The sequence below is a fragment of the Argentina silus genome (genome assembly GCF_951799395.1).
Source record: "Argentina silus genome assembly, chromosome: 8".
NCBI lineage: Eukaryota > Metazoa > Chordata > Actinopteri > Argentiniformes > Argentinidae > Argentina > Argentina silus.
In genome coordinates this window covers 24,369,349-24,384,348 of record NC_139662.1, presented here as the reverse complement: position 1 = coordinate 24,384,348, position 15,000 = coordinate 24,369,349, and the positions used below count along the sequence as shown (strand labels likewise).

The 15,000-nt window shown below is 51.2% G+C and overlaps 1 protein-coding gene across 1 annotated transcript in view; it reads left to right on the top strand.

The window, feature by feature from the left end:
- The window catches only part of plxna3 (plexin A3), a gene marked incomplete at both ends in the record, with an annotated part of 99,801 nt that overhangs the window by 4,817 nt on the left and 79,984 nt on the right, over positions 1-15,000 (top strand). Inside the window, one exon of the mRNA XM_083674813.1 lies at positions 113-295. Coding sequence (XP_083530939.1) covers positions 113-295 — 183 coding nt within the window. The remainder of the gene's footprint in view (positions 1-112; positions 296-15,000) is intronic.

Sequence of the window (15,000 nt, the reverse complement as noted above, 5' to 3'; positions counted from 1 at the left end):
GGTTTTCTTAGTCTCTGTGTCTCTCTGCTCTCTGTTCTCCAGCCCATGTGACCTCAGATGGAGGTGAATAGGTTTTCTTAGTCTCTGTGTCTCTCTGCTCTCTGTTCTCCAGCCCAAGCAGATTGGTGACGACTTCTGTGGCCTGGTGCTGAACCAGCCTCTAGGGGGCCTGCGAGTGATCGAGGGGACCCCCCTGTACGATGACCGGACGGACGGCATGGGCGCGGTGGCGGCCTACACCTACGGAGACCACTCTGTGGTGTTTGTGGGAACCCGCAGCGGACACCTCAAGAAGGTAGGAGAGAAGGTTCTTCCGGAATCCTTTTCAGTTGTGTTTCTTGGCAGTTGGTCTGATCAATTATTCCCTGGCAGCTTTGTGAGGATGTTCAACATGACGGTTTACAAGGCGAGGCTCGGGGAAGAGGCCTCTGTGTTCTCTGCTCTCCAGCACTATTCTAACAGATTTAGAATGCATTGTGATGTGATATTTCTAACATGTTAACTCTGGAAGGGAATATTAGAAAATGGTTCTTTTTCGTTGGACTGAATCCCCCTGAAACTGCCGGTGGAAGGAGGCTACAGAGGTCTCTCCTCAGATGGCTCCTCATGGAGCCTTTCTAGAAATGGATGATTCCTCCTCGGTTTGGGACTGTTCAGTGGTATTATCCGCGGCCTTTCTGACTTGAGTTGGCGGTTTATTCTGACTCTATGTTTAGCTGTCCGTGGTTCTCGGGGAGCTGCTCAGCTGGGATCTGCCACAGCGCCATCATCAGCTCACTCATTTAAAATAGATGAGAAACATCAGCCGTGAGTCACTGGGGTTCAGATGGAGGCTCCGTTCTATTCAACACCAGCTTGTTTACTGTAAATTATGTTAAACTTTAAAGTCCATGTCGACAAGATTTTATTAAACCATATATCCATATTCATATGAAGATGTCTGCCCTAGTTTGACTTTGTTTCTGAAGAACATGCGTTGGGAGACGTCCCATGTCTCCAGACCAGTGGAGGAGGACGAGGTGATGGTGGAGGTGGTGGTGGTGGTGGAGGTGATTGTGGAGGTGGTGGAGAAGGAGGTGGTGGAGGTGGTGGTGGTGATGGTGGTGGTGGAGGTGGTGGTGGAGGTGGAGGTGGTGGAGGTGGTGGTGGTGGTGGAGGTGATTGTGGAGGTGGTGGAGAAGGAGGTGGTGGTGGTGGTGGTGGAGGTGGTGGTGGAGGAGGTGGTGGTGGAGGTGGAGGTGGTGGTGGAGGAGGTGGAGGTGGTGGTGGAGGTGGTAGGTGGAGGAGGTGGAGGAGGTGGTGTTGGAGGTGTTGTTGTTGTTGTTGTTGTTGTTGTGACATCATGAGCAGTACAGGTTGATCAAATCAAGCATTGTGATTGGCCGAGAGGCGTTTGATGTGGTGATTTAATAACAGTATTGGCAGGGTTAAATGACCTGTTCTGATGTTCCTGCGTTCATCACGTTCCCTTGACAGTGTTTGTCTTTTTGGGAACTCTATTTCTCAGCCCACAAACCACCACCATCTGTCACTAAACAAATACTTGAATTGTCCGTTTCTTTCAGCAATTTTCGCATTTGTTGTTTAAGCGGGCAGTCATGCCCTCAGCTGGGATTTCTGGTCAATATTGTCGCTTGATCAGGTGTGTTTCTCCGGTGTGTGTTGTTCCCCTACCGTGACCTGCCGTGATAATCTCGGCTTCTGGGGTTTATTGTTTAGTTGAAACATATCTGAGTTTTCATCACTCGATGAAACCCACCTGGCACACCTAACCCTAACCCACCTGGCACACCTAACCCTAACCCACCTGGCACACCTAACCCTAACCCACCTGGCACACCTAACCCTAACCCACCTGGCACACCTAACCCTAACCCACCTGGCACACCTAACCCTAACCCACCTAACCCTAACCCTAACCCACCTGGCACACCTAACCCTAACCCACCTGGCACACCTAACCCTAACCCACCTGGCACACCTAACCCTAACCCACCTGGCACACCTAACCCTAACCCACCTGGCACACCTAACCCTAACCCACCTGGCACACCTAACCCTAACCCACCTAACCCTAACCCTAACCCACCTGGCACACCTAACCCTAACCCACCTGGCACACCTAACCCTAACCCACCTGGCACACCTAACCCTAACCCACCTGGCACACCTAACCCTAACCCACCTGGCACACCTAACCCTAACCCACCTGACACACCTAACCCTAACCCTAACCCTAACCCACCTGGCACACCTAACCCTAACCCACCTGGCACACCTAACCCTAACCCACCTGGCACACCTAACCCTAACCCACCTGGCACACCTAACCCTAACCCTAACCCACCTGGCAGTCAGAACTGACCCAGTCCTACTACTATATTTAGAGTCAGTGACTTATTGCCTCAATGAATTCAAAGATGATAATTAATTGAATTTAGTGCTTTCGTAACCGACTAACAGGCTCAGATGATAAAAACACACAGTTGTAAATGTTGAAAAATGCCGTCCAGAATGTTGGACCTCGTGACAACATGATGATGTCATGGCTGAATGCCACGTGTCTGGCAGAGGGACGTATGATGTCACCGTCCGATGCGTCCTCTGTCATCCGGCCTTGGTTTTGTGGATACCAGAAGGTTCTAGAATGTATGGAACCCTAGCAGAGAATCATGGCCACCTAGTCTACCACCCAGCGTAAAAAGACAAACACCCTGCCTCACCCTGGCCCTCACCCTGCCTCACCCTGGCCCTCACCCTGGCCCTCACCCTGGCCCTCACCCTGGCCCTCACCCTGCCTCACCCTGGCCCTCACCCTGCCTCACCCTGGCCCTCATCCTGGCCCACACCCTGGCCCTCACCCTGCCTCACCCTGCCTCACCCTGGCCCTCACCCTGCCTCACCCTGGCCCTCACCCTGCCTCACCCTGCCTCACCCTGGCCCTCACCCTGGCCCTCACCCTGCCTCACCCTGGCCCTCCCCCTGGCCCTCACCCTGGCCCTCACCCTGCCTCACCCTGGCCCTCACCCTGGCCCTCACCCTGCCTCACCCTGGCCCTCACCCTGGCCCTCACCCTGGCCCTCACCCTGCCTCACCCTGGCCCTCACCCTGGCCCTCACCCTGCCTCACCCTGGCCCTCACCCTGCCTCACCCTGGCCCTCACCCTGGCCCTCACCCTGGCCCTCACCCTGCCTCACCCTGGCCCTCACCCTGCCTCACCCTGGCCCTCACCCTGGCCCTCACCCTGCCTCACCCTGGCCCTCACCCTGGCCCTCACCCTGCCTCACCCTGGCCCTCACCCTGCCTCACCCTGCCTCACCCTGGCCCTCACCCTGGCCCTCACCCTGGCCCTCACCCTGCCTCACCCTGGCCCTCACCCTGCCTCACCCTGCCTCACCCTGGCCCTCACCCTGGCCCTCACCCTGCCTCACCCTGGCCCTCACCCTGCCTCACCCTGGCCCTCACCCTGCCTCACCCTGCCTCACCCTGGCCCTCACCCTGGCCCTCACCCTGCCTCACCCTGCCTCACCCTGGCCCTCACCCTGGCCCTCACCCTGCCTCACCCTGCCTCACCCTGGCCCTCACCCTGGCCCTCACCCTGCCTCACCCTGGCCCTCACCCTGCCTCACCCTGGCCCTCACCCTGGCCCTCACCCTGGCCCTCACCCTGGCCCTCACCCTGCCTCACCCTGGCCCTCACCCTGCCTCACCCTGCCTCACCCTGGCCCTCACCCTGGCCCTCACCCTGCCTCACCCTGGCCCTCACCCTGGCCCTCACCCTGGCCCTCACCCTGCCTCACCCTGGCCCTCTGTGCCACGCTGTTCAGAACAATAACAATATTCTAGAATGCTGCTTCTGGTTCCTAGAAATGATCCCCAAAGTTCCAAACACATCCCTCATCTCATTTCACATCCGTTTCTATATCTCTCCTTTGTATAATGGAGCGTGTCTGGATGTATATCCAGTGTTTTACGGTGTGATGGGATAGCTGCTCTGTTTGCTGTGCGACTGCCATTGGACGAGGGCCACATCATGTGTACAGTTGTCTTGTTTTGGATTGGAGTCCTTCCATGAGAAGTCCTGCTGAAGTCCCTCTGCCTGCCTGTCTGTGTGAGACCAGGTCTGTCCTCTTGTGTGGGTAGTTGATACTGTAGTGTGTTGATACTGTAGTGTGTTGATACTGTAGTGTGTTGATACTGTAGTGTGTTGATAGTGTGTTGATAGTGTGTTGGTGCTGTAGTGTGTTGATAGTGTGTTGATAGTGTGTTGATAGTGTGTTGATACTGTAGTGTGTTGGTAGTGTGTTGATACTGTAGTGTGTTGATACTGTAGTGTGTTGATAGTGTGTTGGTGCTGTAGTGTGTTGATAGTGTGTTGATACTGTAGTGTGTTGGTGCTGTAGTGTGTTGGTGCTGTAGTGTGTTGATAGTGTGTTGGTGCTGTAGTGTGTTGATAGTGTGTTGATACTGTAGTGTGTTGGTAGTGTGTTGGTGCTGTAGTGTGTTGATAGTGTGTTGATACTGTAGTGTGTTGGTAGTGTGTTGGTGCTGTAGTGTGTTGATAGTGTGTTGGTAGTGTGTTGGTGCTGTAGTGTGTTGGTGCTGTAGTGTGTTGATAGTGTGTTGGTAGTGTGTTGGTGCTGTAGTGTGTTGATAGTGTGTTGGTAGTGTGTTGGTGCTGTAGTGTGTTGGTGCTGTAGTGTGTTGATAGTGTGTTGGTAGTGTGTTGGTGCTGTAGTGTGTTGATAGTGTGTTGGTAGTGTGTTGGTGCTGTAGTGTGTTGATAGTGTGTTGGTAGTGTGTTGATACTGTAGTGTGTTGGTGCTGTAGTGTGTTGGTAGTGTGTTGATAGTGTGTTGGTGCTGTAGTGTGTTGATAGTGTGTTGGTAGTGTGTTGGTGCTGTAGTGTGTTGATAGTGTGTTGGTGCTGTAGTGTGTTGGTGCTGTAGTGTGTTGGTAGTGTGTTGGTAGTGTGTTGGTGCTGTAGTGTGTTGGTAGTGTGTTGGTGCTGTAGTGTGTTGATAGTGTGTTGATACTGTAGTGTGTTGATAGTGTGTTGATACTGTAGTGTGTTGGTGCTGTAGTGTGTTGGTAGTGTGTTGGTAGTGTGTTGATACTGTAGTGTGTTGATAGTGTGTTGATACTGTAGTGTGTTGGTAGTGTGTTGGTGCTGTAGTGTGTTGGTAGTGTGTTGGTGCTGTAGTGTGTTGGTAGTGTGTTGGTGCTGTAGTGTGTTGATAGTGTGTTGATACTGTAGTGTGTTGATAGTGTGTTGATAGTGTGTTGATACTGTAGTGTGTTGATAGTGTGTTGATACTGTAGTGTGTTGGTAGTGTGTTGGTGCTGTAGTGTGTTGATAGTGTGTTGATAGTGTGTTGATACTGTAGTGTGTTGGTGCTGTAGTGTGTTGGTGCTGTAGTGTGTTGATAGTGTGTTGGTAGTGTGTTGGTGCTGTAGTGTGTTGGTGCTGTAGTGTGTTGATAGTGTGTTGGTGCTGTAGTGTGTTGATAGTGTGTTGATAGTGTGTTGGTGCTGTAGTGTGTTGATAGTGTGTTGATAGTGTGTTGATAGTGTGTTGGTGCTGTAGTGTGTTGATAGTGTGTTGATAGTGTGTTGATAGTGTGTTGGTGCTGTAGTGTGTTGGTAGTGTGTTGGTGCTGTAGTGTGTTGGTAGTGTGTTGGTGCTGTAGTGTGTTGATAGTGTGTTGGTGCTGTAGTGTGTTGGTAGTGTGTTGGTAGTGTGTTGGTGCTGTAGTGTGTTGGTAGTGTGTTGGTGCTGTAGTGTGTTGGTAGTGTGTTGGTGCTGTAGTGTGTTGATAGTGTGTTGGTGCTGTAGTGTGTTGGTAGTGTGTTGGTGCGTTTGGGGAGGATGTTGGTAGGAGACAGTGTAATTCTAATGCATCAGACGGAACTGAATTCCACCCAGTTGTGTGTCCTCGCCATCCTGGTCCCCAGAGAGGGATGAAAACAACACACACACACACACACACACACACACACACACACACACACACACACACACACACACACACACACATACATGCCTCCTCCAGGCTGGTTCTTAGTTAGAATGTCTTCTCCTGGGAGAGGAGTCTGGTGTTTTTGTTTTCAATTCGGATAGTTTATGAGGTCCCCTGATGATAAACGTCTCGATACCCCCCCCCCCCCCCCGCCCCTCTGCTTGTTGATTAAATGACTGGTCAGAAGGCTGTGCCTACATGTCTGCCTCTAGTGGTATTGAGCCTCTGCTGGTGACAGAGTCTGTCAGGAAGATTCACTATCCTAATATGTTGTTTATTTGCATTGATAATGCTCTGAGGTATTTATGTCTGTCTCTCTCTCCAAATTCTCCAAAGCCTAAGTGACTTTTAAAAACTCTGCTCGTTTTAAATGCAGATGATCATAAATTCATTGGGTGTGTTGAAAAAGAAAATGGTAATTAGCATTATGTGCCAACACAATCCTGAGGGGGAGGCAAGGTTTACTGAGTTTACTGGGCTGCTGTGTTGAAGTGATGCATGACAAGAAAAGAGAAGAGAATTATTCATTCAAAAGAACAAACCAGGAGACTTCAGAGGCCAAATAGGTCTGAAGTCAAACGCTCCACAATCCCAGCGTTAATCCCAGAGGGCCTCAGCTCTCACCACGCACACGTCCACTCATCACACTTCCTGTTAGCACAAAATGCACATCACTCAAGAGTCACCCGCTGGCTTTTCTGGGTCTGATGCTTTATGTGATCCAGTGGACAGTGGAGGCTGGTGGAGGTAGAAATCGGAGGACGGGCTCATTGTAATGCAATTATTGCGATTTCTACCTCCACCAGCCTCCCCTGACTGAGGGAGCCAGGCTTGTTGATGTGTCTGCTCTGTGCTGGTGTGGAGTTTTACACTCCCTGCTGTAATGGCAGAGCCGGGGAAGGAGGAGGCAGGATAATTACACCATATCTCCTCTCAGAAGGCCTGTTTGTTTTGGCAACAGAAAAGAGCCACAAGCCGCTAGCTTTCCCCTGGCGGAAATCACCCATGAGCCTTTAGTGCTTCCTGTCCCTCCGTTACCCACCAATAGATTTCTCTGGAATACGATGACATCACCAGAAGAGGAACCAGTTGAATTAGAATTTAGAATCGGTCTGAGAGTGAACAAAGATACAGAATCTCTAGATACAGAATCTCTGTTCCATGTATAAATGGTCTAGAAGTGTTCTACCTCTGCGGTATTGTCTGTTCTATGAATTCTCTTTCTATGGAGGAAGCATCATGAAACCCGACTGAGAATCTGTTGTCATGCAGAAATATTGATTATTATCAGTTGCAGCTCCTGAGCACCACTATAAATGTGTTTCTATTGATTTTATAAGATGATGGATCTTCCAGGCAAAAAATTAAGGCAAACAGTAATGTTCTGATTATCAATTAAGGATGATTGCGTGTGATGGATGTGATTCTGCACCTGTACTCTTGCGTAGGTAATGAACAGCTGTGTCTTTGTTTGTGAATGTGGTAATTGAATTATACAGTATTGGATACTCCGTCTGTGGCACTGAAGATCCATCCAGCCAGCTGGAACACAGTTCTGTCTGTTTGGAACAGGAAAGGATTGAGACGGGAATACAGACAACAGTGGGATGATGATGATGATAATGATGATGATGATGGTGTACATCACATCCTGCTCCTAATCCTCTCTGCTTCATTTCATCCCCCCCCCCCCCCCCCCCCGTGTGTGTGTGTGCTGCTGGAAAAGTGAAGGGTGTTTTGGGTGACGGTGTGTGTCAGTGGCAGGCCAGCTCTGTCAGGGGGAGCAGGCGACTTCATTACTGCTGCTGCTGGGAAGCCACTTCTTCTGCTGATGTTAAAAGTGTGTGTGTGTGTGTGTGGTGTGTGTGTGTGTGTGTGTGTGTGTGTGGTGTGTGTGTGTGTGTGTATGTGTGTGTGTGTGTGTGGTGTGTGTGTGTGTGTGTATGTGTGTGTGTGTGTGTGTGTGTGTGTGTGTGGTGTGTGTGTGTGTGTGTGTGTGTGTGTGTGTGTGTGTGTGTGTGTGCGTGTGTGCGTGTGTGTGTAAAGAGTGTTCTATTCTCTGGAACAGGAGCGGTGAGTCTGCCTGGGTCCGCTGGGAGACTCCTGAGACAGGAACGGATGTTCTTGTTGTTGTTTTTATTCTGGAAATACTTCCTGCCGTAAGATAAGATACAGTAGATTTTAATAACCAACATCAACATTTTCATTACAATCAGCATTGCATGACTAATGCTGATCACCTGCTCACCCACCTGCTAATCCTAACCCTAACCCTGACCCTGACCCTGACCCTAACCCTGACCCCAACCCTGACCCTAACCCTAAGCCTAACCCTGACCCTAACCATAAGCCTAACCCTGACCCTAACCCTAAGCCTAACCCTGACCCTAACCATAAGCCTAACCCTGACCCTAACCCTAAGCCTAACCCTGACCCTGACCCTAACCCTAACCTAACCTGACCCTAACCCTGACCCTAACCCTGACCCTAACCCTAACCTGACCCTAACCCTAACCTAACCCTAACCCTGACCCTAACCCTAACCCTGACCCTGACCCTAACCCTAACCTAACCCTGACCCTGAGACCTAACCCTAACACTAACCCTAACCCTGACCCTGACCCTAACCCTAACCCTGACCCTAACCTAACCTAACCCTAACCCTGACCCTGACCCTAACCCTGACCCTAACCTTAACCCTAACCCTAACCCTAAGCCTAACCCTAACCCTGACCCTGACCCTAACACGACCGCTCGGCCATCCTCAACTCCTTCAGTGCCGCAGGGGAATAAAGCCCCAAACTGGACAAACGGGACTTCATTCACCAAATGATGATGATGATCATGATCATGTTGTCGTTAATCAAAGTGTTGTTGCTAGGTAACCCCCACATGAAACACTTGGCTGTAGGTGAGGAGGGTTCCAGAATTATTTGGCAGTTGGTGAGTTAAGAACACCTCCTCCCCTATCAGCCCAGGCCAGGTGATCTCCTCTCCTCCTCCCCTCCTCTCCTCCTCTCCCCACATCTCTGTTCTTTCCTCCTCCCTGCGGCCCGGAGCCATGGCGTCAGCCTCCAATTGGACCAGAGCTAATTCTACAGTATAAATCAGTGGAGGAGGAACGGGCGGCAGAGCGGCGGTCGGCGGCAGGTTTACGAGCGGCGCGGCCCTCGGCAGGTTTGATCATGAGGAAATCTGTTTGCCGTAAATCGTGGCGTAACAGAACAAGCCTGAGTGATGTTGTGTCTGGAGAGCAGAGCCATTGTTCTCCCTGTGGTGGTGGGGGGGTAGTGTGTGTGTGTGTGTGTGGGGGGGGGGGGGGGGGGGGGGGGTACTGTATAGGCGAAGGCTTGATGTTGGTTTCCAGGAGCTTTGATGACATCTCTGTCATGTTTCTGCCAGAAGTGTCCTGTTTTCAGGGGTCATATTCTTGTGTCACATATTCAGAGAGAAGGTTGCCAACATAGGATGTAGACCTCAGAGTGTAGAAGCTATGTCTTTCTTCCTCGAGTGTGGATATTGTTCACATGTTGCAACATGTTGGAACTGTGATAATATTGTAGCTGTTGCTTCTGCCTGAACCTGAGAATAAACTACAATACCCAGCATCCCCTACTAGTCATTACCCTCCCTTCAGGGGAGGACGGGCTCATGGTAATGTATGGAATGGAATGAGGAATGGTATCAAACACGCATGCATTACAATGAGCCTGTCCTCCGATTTCTGCCTCCCCCAGCCTCCCCTGCCTCTCCCCTGCTCTACCCTGACCTTGTCATGGTTGTGGGGGCATTCAAACATCGTCACAAAACCTCCTGTTGGGATTCAGAGAAATGGCTGTGTCAGCAGAGCTCTCCCACGGAGGGGTCAGGACAACTAGTGATTCTGACAGTGTTTTCAAAACATGAACCTCAGCATCTTGTATTGAACATGACAAACCTTTAATGGTAACCAGTCTGAACCCTCAGTCTGCTCTTCTCTTTAATGGTAACCAGTCTGAACCCTCAGTCTGCTCTTCTCTTTAATGGTAACCAGTCTGAATCCTCAGTCTGCTCTTCTCTTTAATGGTAACCAGTCTGAACCCTCAGTCTGCTCTTCTCTTTAATGGTAACCAGTCTGAATCCTCAGTCTGCTCTTCTCTTTAATGGTAACCAGTCTGAATCCTCAGTCTGCTCTTCTCTTCTCTGTACGATCTTCAGAGGTTCTGGTTGAAGACTCTCTGCATCGTCACCTAACAGATGAGTCACCTTCATCAGCCTTCCTCTCCTCCCAGACCACCACAGCTGCCCCCTGGTGCCCCCGTGACCGGAGTGAGCTGTTCCTCTGTCTGACAGGAGCAGGGCCATAGAGAGAACGGGGGGGGGGGGGGGGGGGGTTGGGGGGAGGAGGAGAGGAGGAGAGCTGTTAAACAGTAGACAGTCAGACTTGCCTCATGGAGGAAAACAGCTTCCAGATGTGTAGTCAGTCCACTGCTCTCCCTCCCTACCGGCCCCTCCCTGTCAGAACCAGATATAGGGACCTCTCCCTCCCTACCGGCCCCTCCCTGTCAGAACCAGATATAGGGACCTCTCCCTCCCTACCGGCCCCTCCCTGTCAGAACCAGATATAGGGACCTCTCCCTCCCTACCGGCCCCTCCCTGTCAGAACCAGATATAGGGACCTCTCCCTCCCTACCGGCCCCTCCCTGTCAGAACCAGATATAGGGACCTCTCCCTCCCTACCGGCCCCTCCCTGTCAGAACCAGATATAGGGACCTCTCCCTCCCTACCGGCCCCTCCCTGTCAGAACCAGATATAGGGACCTCTCCCTCCCTACCGGCCCCTCCCTGTCAGAACCAGATATAGGGACCTCTCCCTCCCTACCGGCCCCTCCCTGCCTGTCACCGTGGTGACAGTGCTGATGAAAGAAGAAAGCTATTCGCTGTCGCAAAGCGTATTTACTACTACTGTCCTGTCATGTGACACACAGCCCGTATCAGGTGGTGTGTGTTCTGATGAAGGCGGCGGTCCCAGCCCTGGAGGATGTCTTCACCCTGTCATCTACCTGACCCAGGGACAACCAATGAATAGGCGGGGTGATGTTTTGAGATTAAGCTCATTGGGCAGTCTGCCTGTCTAAACCCCCCCCCCCCCCAGACATTTTCTTTATCTGTCTCCCTCCCTCTCTCTCTCTCCCTCCCTCCCTCCCTCTCTCTCTCTCTCTCTCTCTCTCTCTCTCTCTCTCTCCCTCCCTCCCTCCCTCCCTCTCTCTCTCTCTCTCTCTCTCTCTCCCTCCTTCCCTCTCTCTCTCTCTCTCTCTCTCTGTCTCTCTCTCCCTCCCTCCAATCTCTCTCCCTCCCTCCCTCCCTCCCTCCCTCCCTCTCTCTCTCTAACCTTGGGAGTGTGTCAGAAGTGAAATTGAGACACCAGGTCTCACCATCAGTCTTCCTCCACATCAACTCCCTGCTGCCTCTGGACCCAGACATGATTCAGGTTGTGAGGGAGGATGGATAGATAGGGAGGATGGAGGATGGATAGATAGGGAGGATGGATGAGTGACGTCTGTTCTTCTGCATGTTGGATATTTTGGCCTGCAGAGCGGCAGCGTCAGTCAGGCTCAGGTACATCCACAGTTAGAGGGAACATTGGTTAATACTTAGTTGTGTGACCGTGTGTAGCTGCCAATCCACACATCACCTCCACCTCCACCACCACCTCCACCACCACCTCCACCTACATACATCACCTCCACCACCACCACCACCTCCACCACCACCTCCACCTACATACATCACCTCCACCACCACCACCACCTCCACCACCACCTCCACCTACATACATCACCTCCACCACCACCACCACCTCCACCACCACCTCCACCTACATACATCACCTCCACCACCACCTCCACCACCACCACCACCTCCACCACCACCTCCACCATCACCTCCACCACCACCTCCACCACCACCACCACCTCCACCTACATACATCACCTCCACCACCACCACCTCCACCTCCACCACCACCTCCACCTCCACCTACATACATCACCTCCTCCACCACCACCTCCACCTCCACCTACATACATCACCTCCACCACCTCCACCTCCACCTCCACCACCACCTCCACCTACATACATCACCTCCACCTCCACCACCACCTCCACTTACATACATCACCTCCACCACCACCTTCACCTACATACATCACCTCCACCTCCACACATCACCACCACCACCACCACCTCCACCTTCACACATCACCTCCACCTCCACCTTCACACATCACCTCCACCTCCACCTCCACCTACATACATCACCTCCACCTTCACACATCACCTCCACCTCCACCTTCACACATCACCTCCACCTCCACCTCCACCTACATACATCACCTCCACCTCCACCACCTTCACACATCACCTCCACCTCCACCTACATACATCACCTCCACCTCCACCTCCACCTCCACACAGCAGCTCCACACAGCAGCTCCACACAGCAACTCCACACAGCAGCTCCACACAGCATGGTGTGTGTGAACATTGTTGGAATGTAAAGAGGCCTGGATTCAGAGTGAGTTGCCAGTGTACCTTCAATGAAGAGTCTGTTTGGGTAAATTCACAATGGAGGGGGTCTCTTCTTGAAATTTCCCTGCAGATTTTCCCGTGGTCACATGGTCCGATTAGACATTAGTTATTTAATAAAGAGGACAGACAAAGAGAGTCAGTGTGTCAGTGACCTGCAGGAAGCTGCTGCCCAACAACACTGACCCTGTTGACTGTCCTCTGGCCGAGGAGCGCAGAGCGTCTCTGCATACCTGCTAATGTTGGATCCGCGTCAACATTCCTCCCAGTTAGAGGCTCAGGCGGGTTGTTATGCTGCCGAGGCTCTGATGGTGAAAGTCAATGTTCCCTCGGAGCCTCTTTGATTGGCTGGATGTGGGAGTTAGTGTGGGACGCTCTCAGACGCTGAAGACGCTTTACTCTTTTACTCCCATTTAGGTGAATTCCGTGTGTGTGTGTGTGTGTGTGTGTGTGTGTGTGTGTGTGTGTGTGTGTGTGTGTTGGTGTTTGGCGTTGCTCCCACACAGGCAGCCTTGTAAGAAAGAGTGGGACAGTGGTCATGAGTTCTCTCTCAGGACTGATCATGGAGAGAGAGGAGGTATCACAAGCCTGAGTGGTTGATACCGTTCCTCATTCTGTTCCACGCATGACAATGAGCCCGTCCTCCAATTTCTACCTCCACCAGCCTCCCCTGACAGACCTACATTTCTAAAACAAGCTATCTGTGCATACCGTGTGGGTTAAAGTGTGGCTTTTTGAAAATAGTTTGACCCAACGGGATCCAGATGTAATTCTACCTCCCCTCTACCTTCATCTATTTTCACTCTTAAAAAAGGAAGTGGTGGAGGGCGATGGTTGTTCTCCAGTGTTAAACACCGCCTCACCACCATGTTCTGGCAAGCAGCTATCACTGGACTATTCAGGGGTATTTGGACTATTTCCTAGACGCAGATTAAGCCAAGTCCCGGACAAAGAATATCCATCAAAGATGCTTTGAAGTGTCTGAATAAAGTCAATCTGTCTGGAAAACCAACTGTACATATTCTCCCTTGTTGTCTTTGTTGTTTATCCTGCCTGGTTGGAGTAGGGAATCGTTGTGAGGATGATTTGGAGCCTGACATGGTTTGTCGAGAGTAATTGGCTCGGGCTAACTCACGGGATCTTGTTAGCAGCAGCTAGCTAACTGGAAGAGACATATGGCCCAAACCTCCGTCACCAGACCCTCGACACCTCCTATCCTGGCTGAGATCACCAAGCACACACTGCAATTAAAAGTCTTATTTCTGCTTCGGCACATTGAGTTCAGCGCCTCTCTAAACCAAACCAAAGCCTTTTAAGGGGATAAACTCGTAAGCAAATGATACTTGTAAGCAAATGATACCATATTGCAGAAAATGAAAGTTTCACACAAATTCATTCACACGTCTCCCCTCCCCAATGAACAGTATCCATCCCAGATTGTATACCTCCACCCCCCCACCCAGTCACCGTGTATCGGAGGACCTCAGAGTGCAGGGGATTGTGGGATGTGTATCGGAGGACCTCAGAGTGCAGGGGGTGAAGTGGATTTTTATTTTTCTCAGCGACATTAAGCCAGGCACCTGGAACTAGGTCATTCTCCCCGAAAAGGGGGAGAGGGAGGGGGGAGAGGGGAGGAGGAGGACGAGGGGGGGGGGGGGTTTCTCTTTAGACTGATTTGAGCAGTGAAGCGAATGTTACAGTATTAAAAGGGTGTTGAGTGGGGGGGCTTGACTTCGTAGTAATATACCCAGAAATTGCATAGAGATATGATGTGTTATTGACATACAGTATATTTTGAAATGTTCCACATTATAACCCGTAATGGCTGAGTTGGATTTATGAAATGATAGATAGGCTAATTCTGCTCAACTACCTGTCATCCTGCGTTAGCCAGAAGCAGCGTCTGAATCCCTCCCTCGCTCCGACAGATGAAAGGAAGAAAGAAGACGTGTTCTGGCTCTGAGAGAAGAGAGAGGGACTGTGAATATCTGGCAGGGAGGCGTACGGTCTCTTCTGACGATGGTGGGAAGGGGAAGGATGCGCAATCTGTCAAATGAATCTGTCAAATGAATCTGTCTTGTGTTTCTGATAATTCCATGATTACTGCTCATTGTGTCTCCTCTTTGTCTCTGGGGGAAGTAGAAGGCAGGAAGCGCTCCTGAGCACAAAGCAGGACAGCACAAAGCCTGTCTGTGTGACGGCTGCTGTACCAGCACTTTAACACGGCCCACTTAGAAAACCTGCTTAATGAAGTCTTCTCCTTTCTTCCTCAGCAGAGTTGATGTCCTTGATAAGACCTTTCACGGTTACATTCAGGCTGGGTTATCACATGTCTTATCACATGTCTTATCACATGTCTTATCACATGTCTACACACCGATAAGGAGGTTTTCTAAAGGCCTTTTTCGACTGACA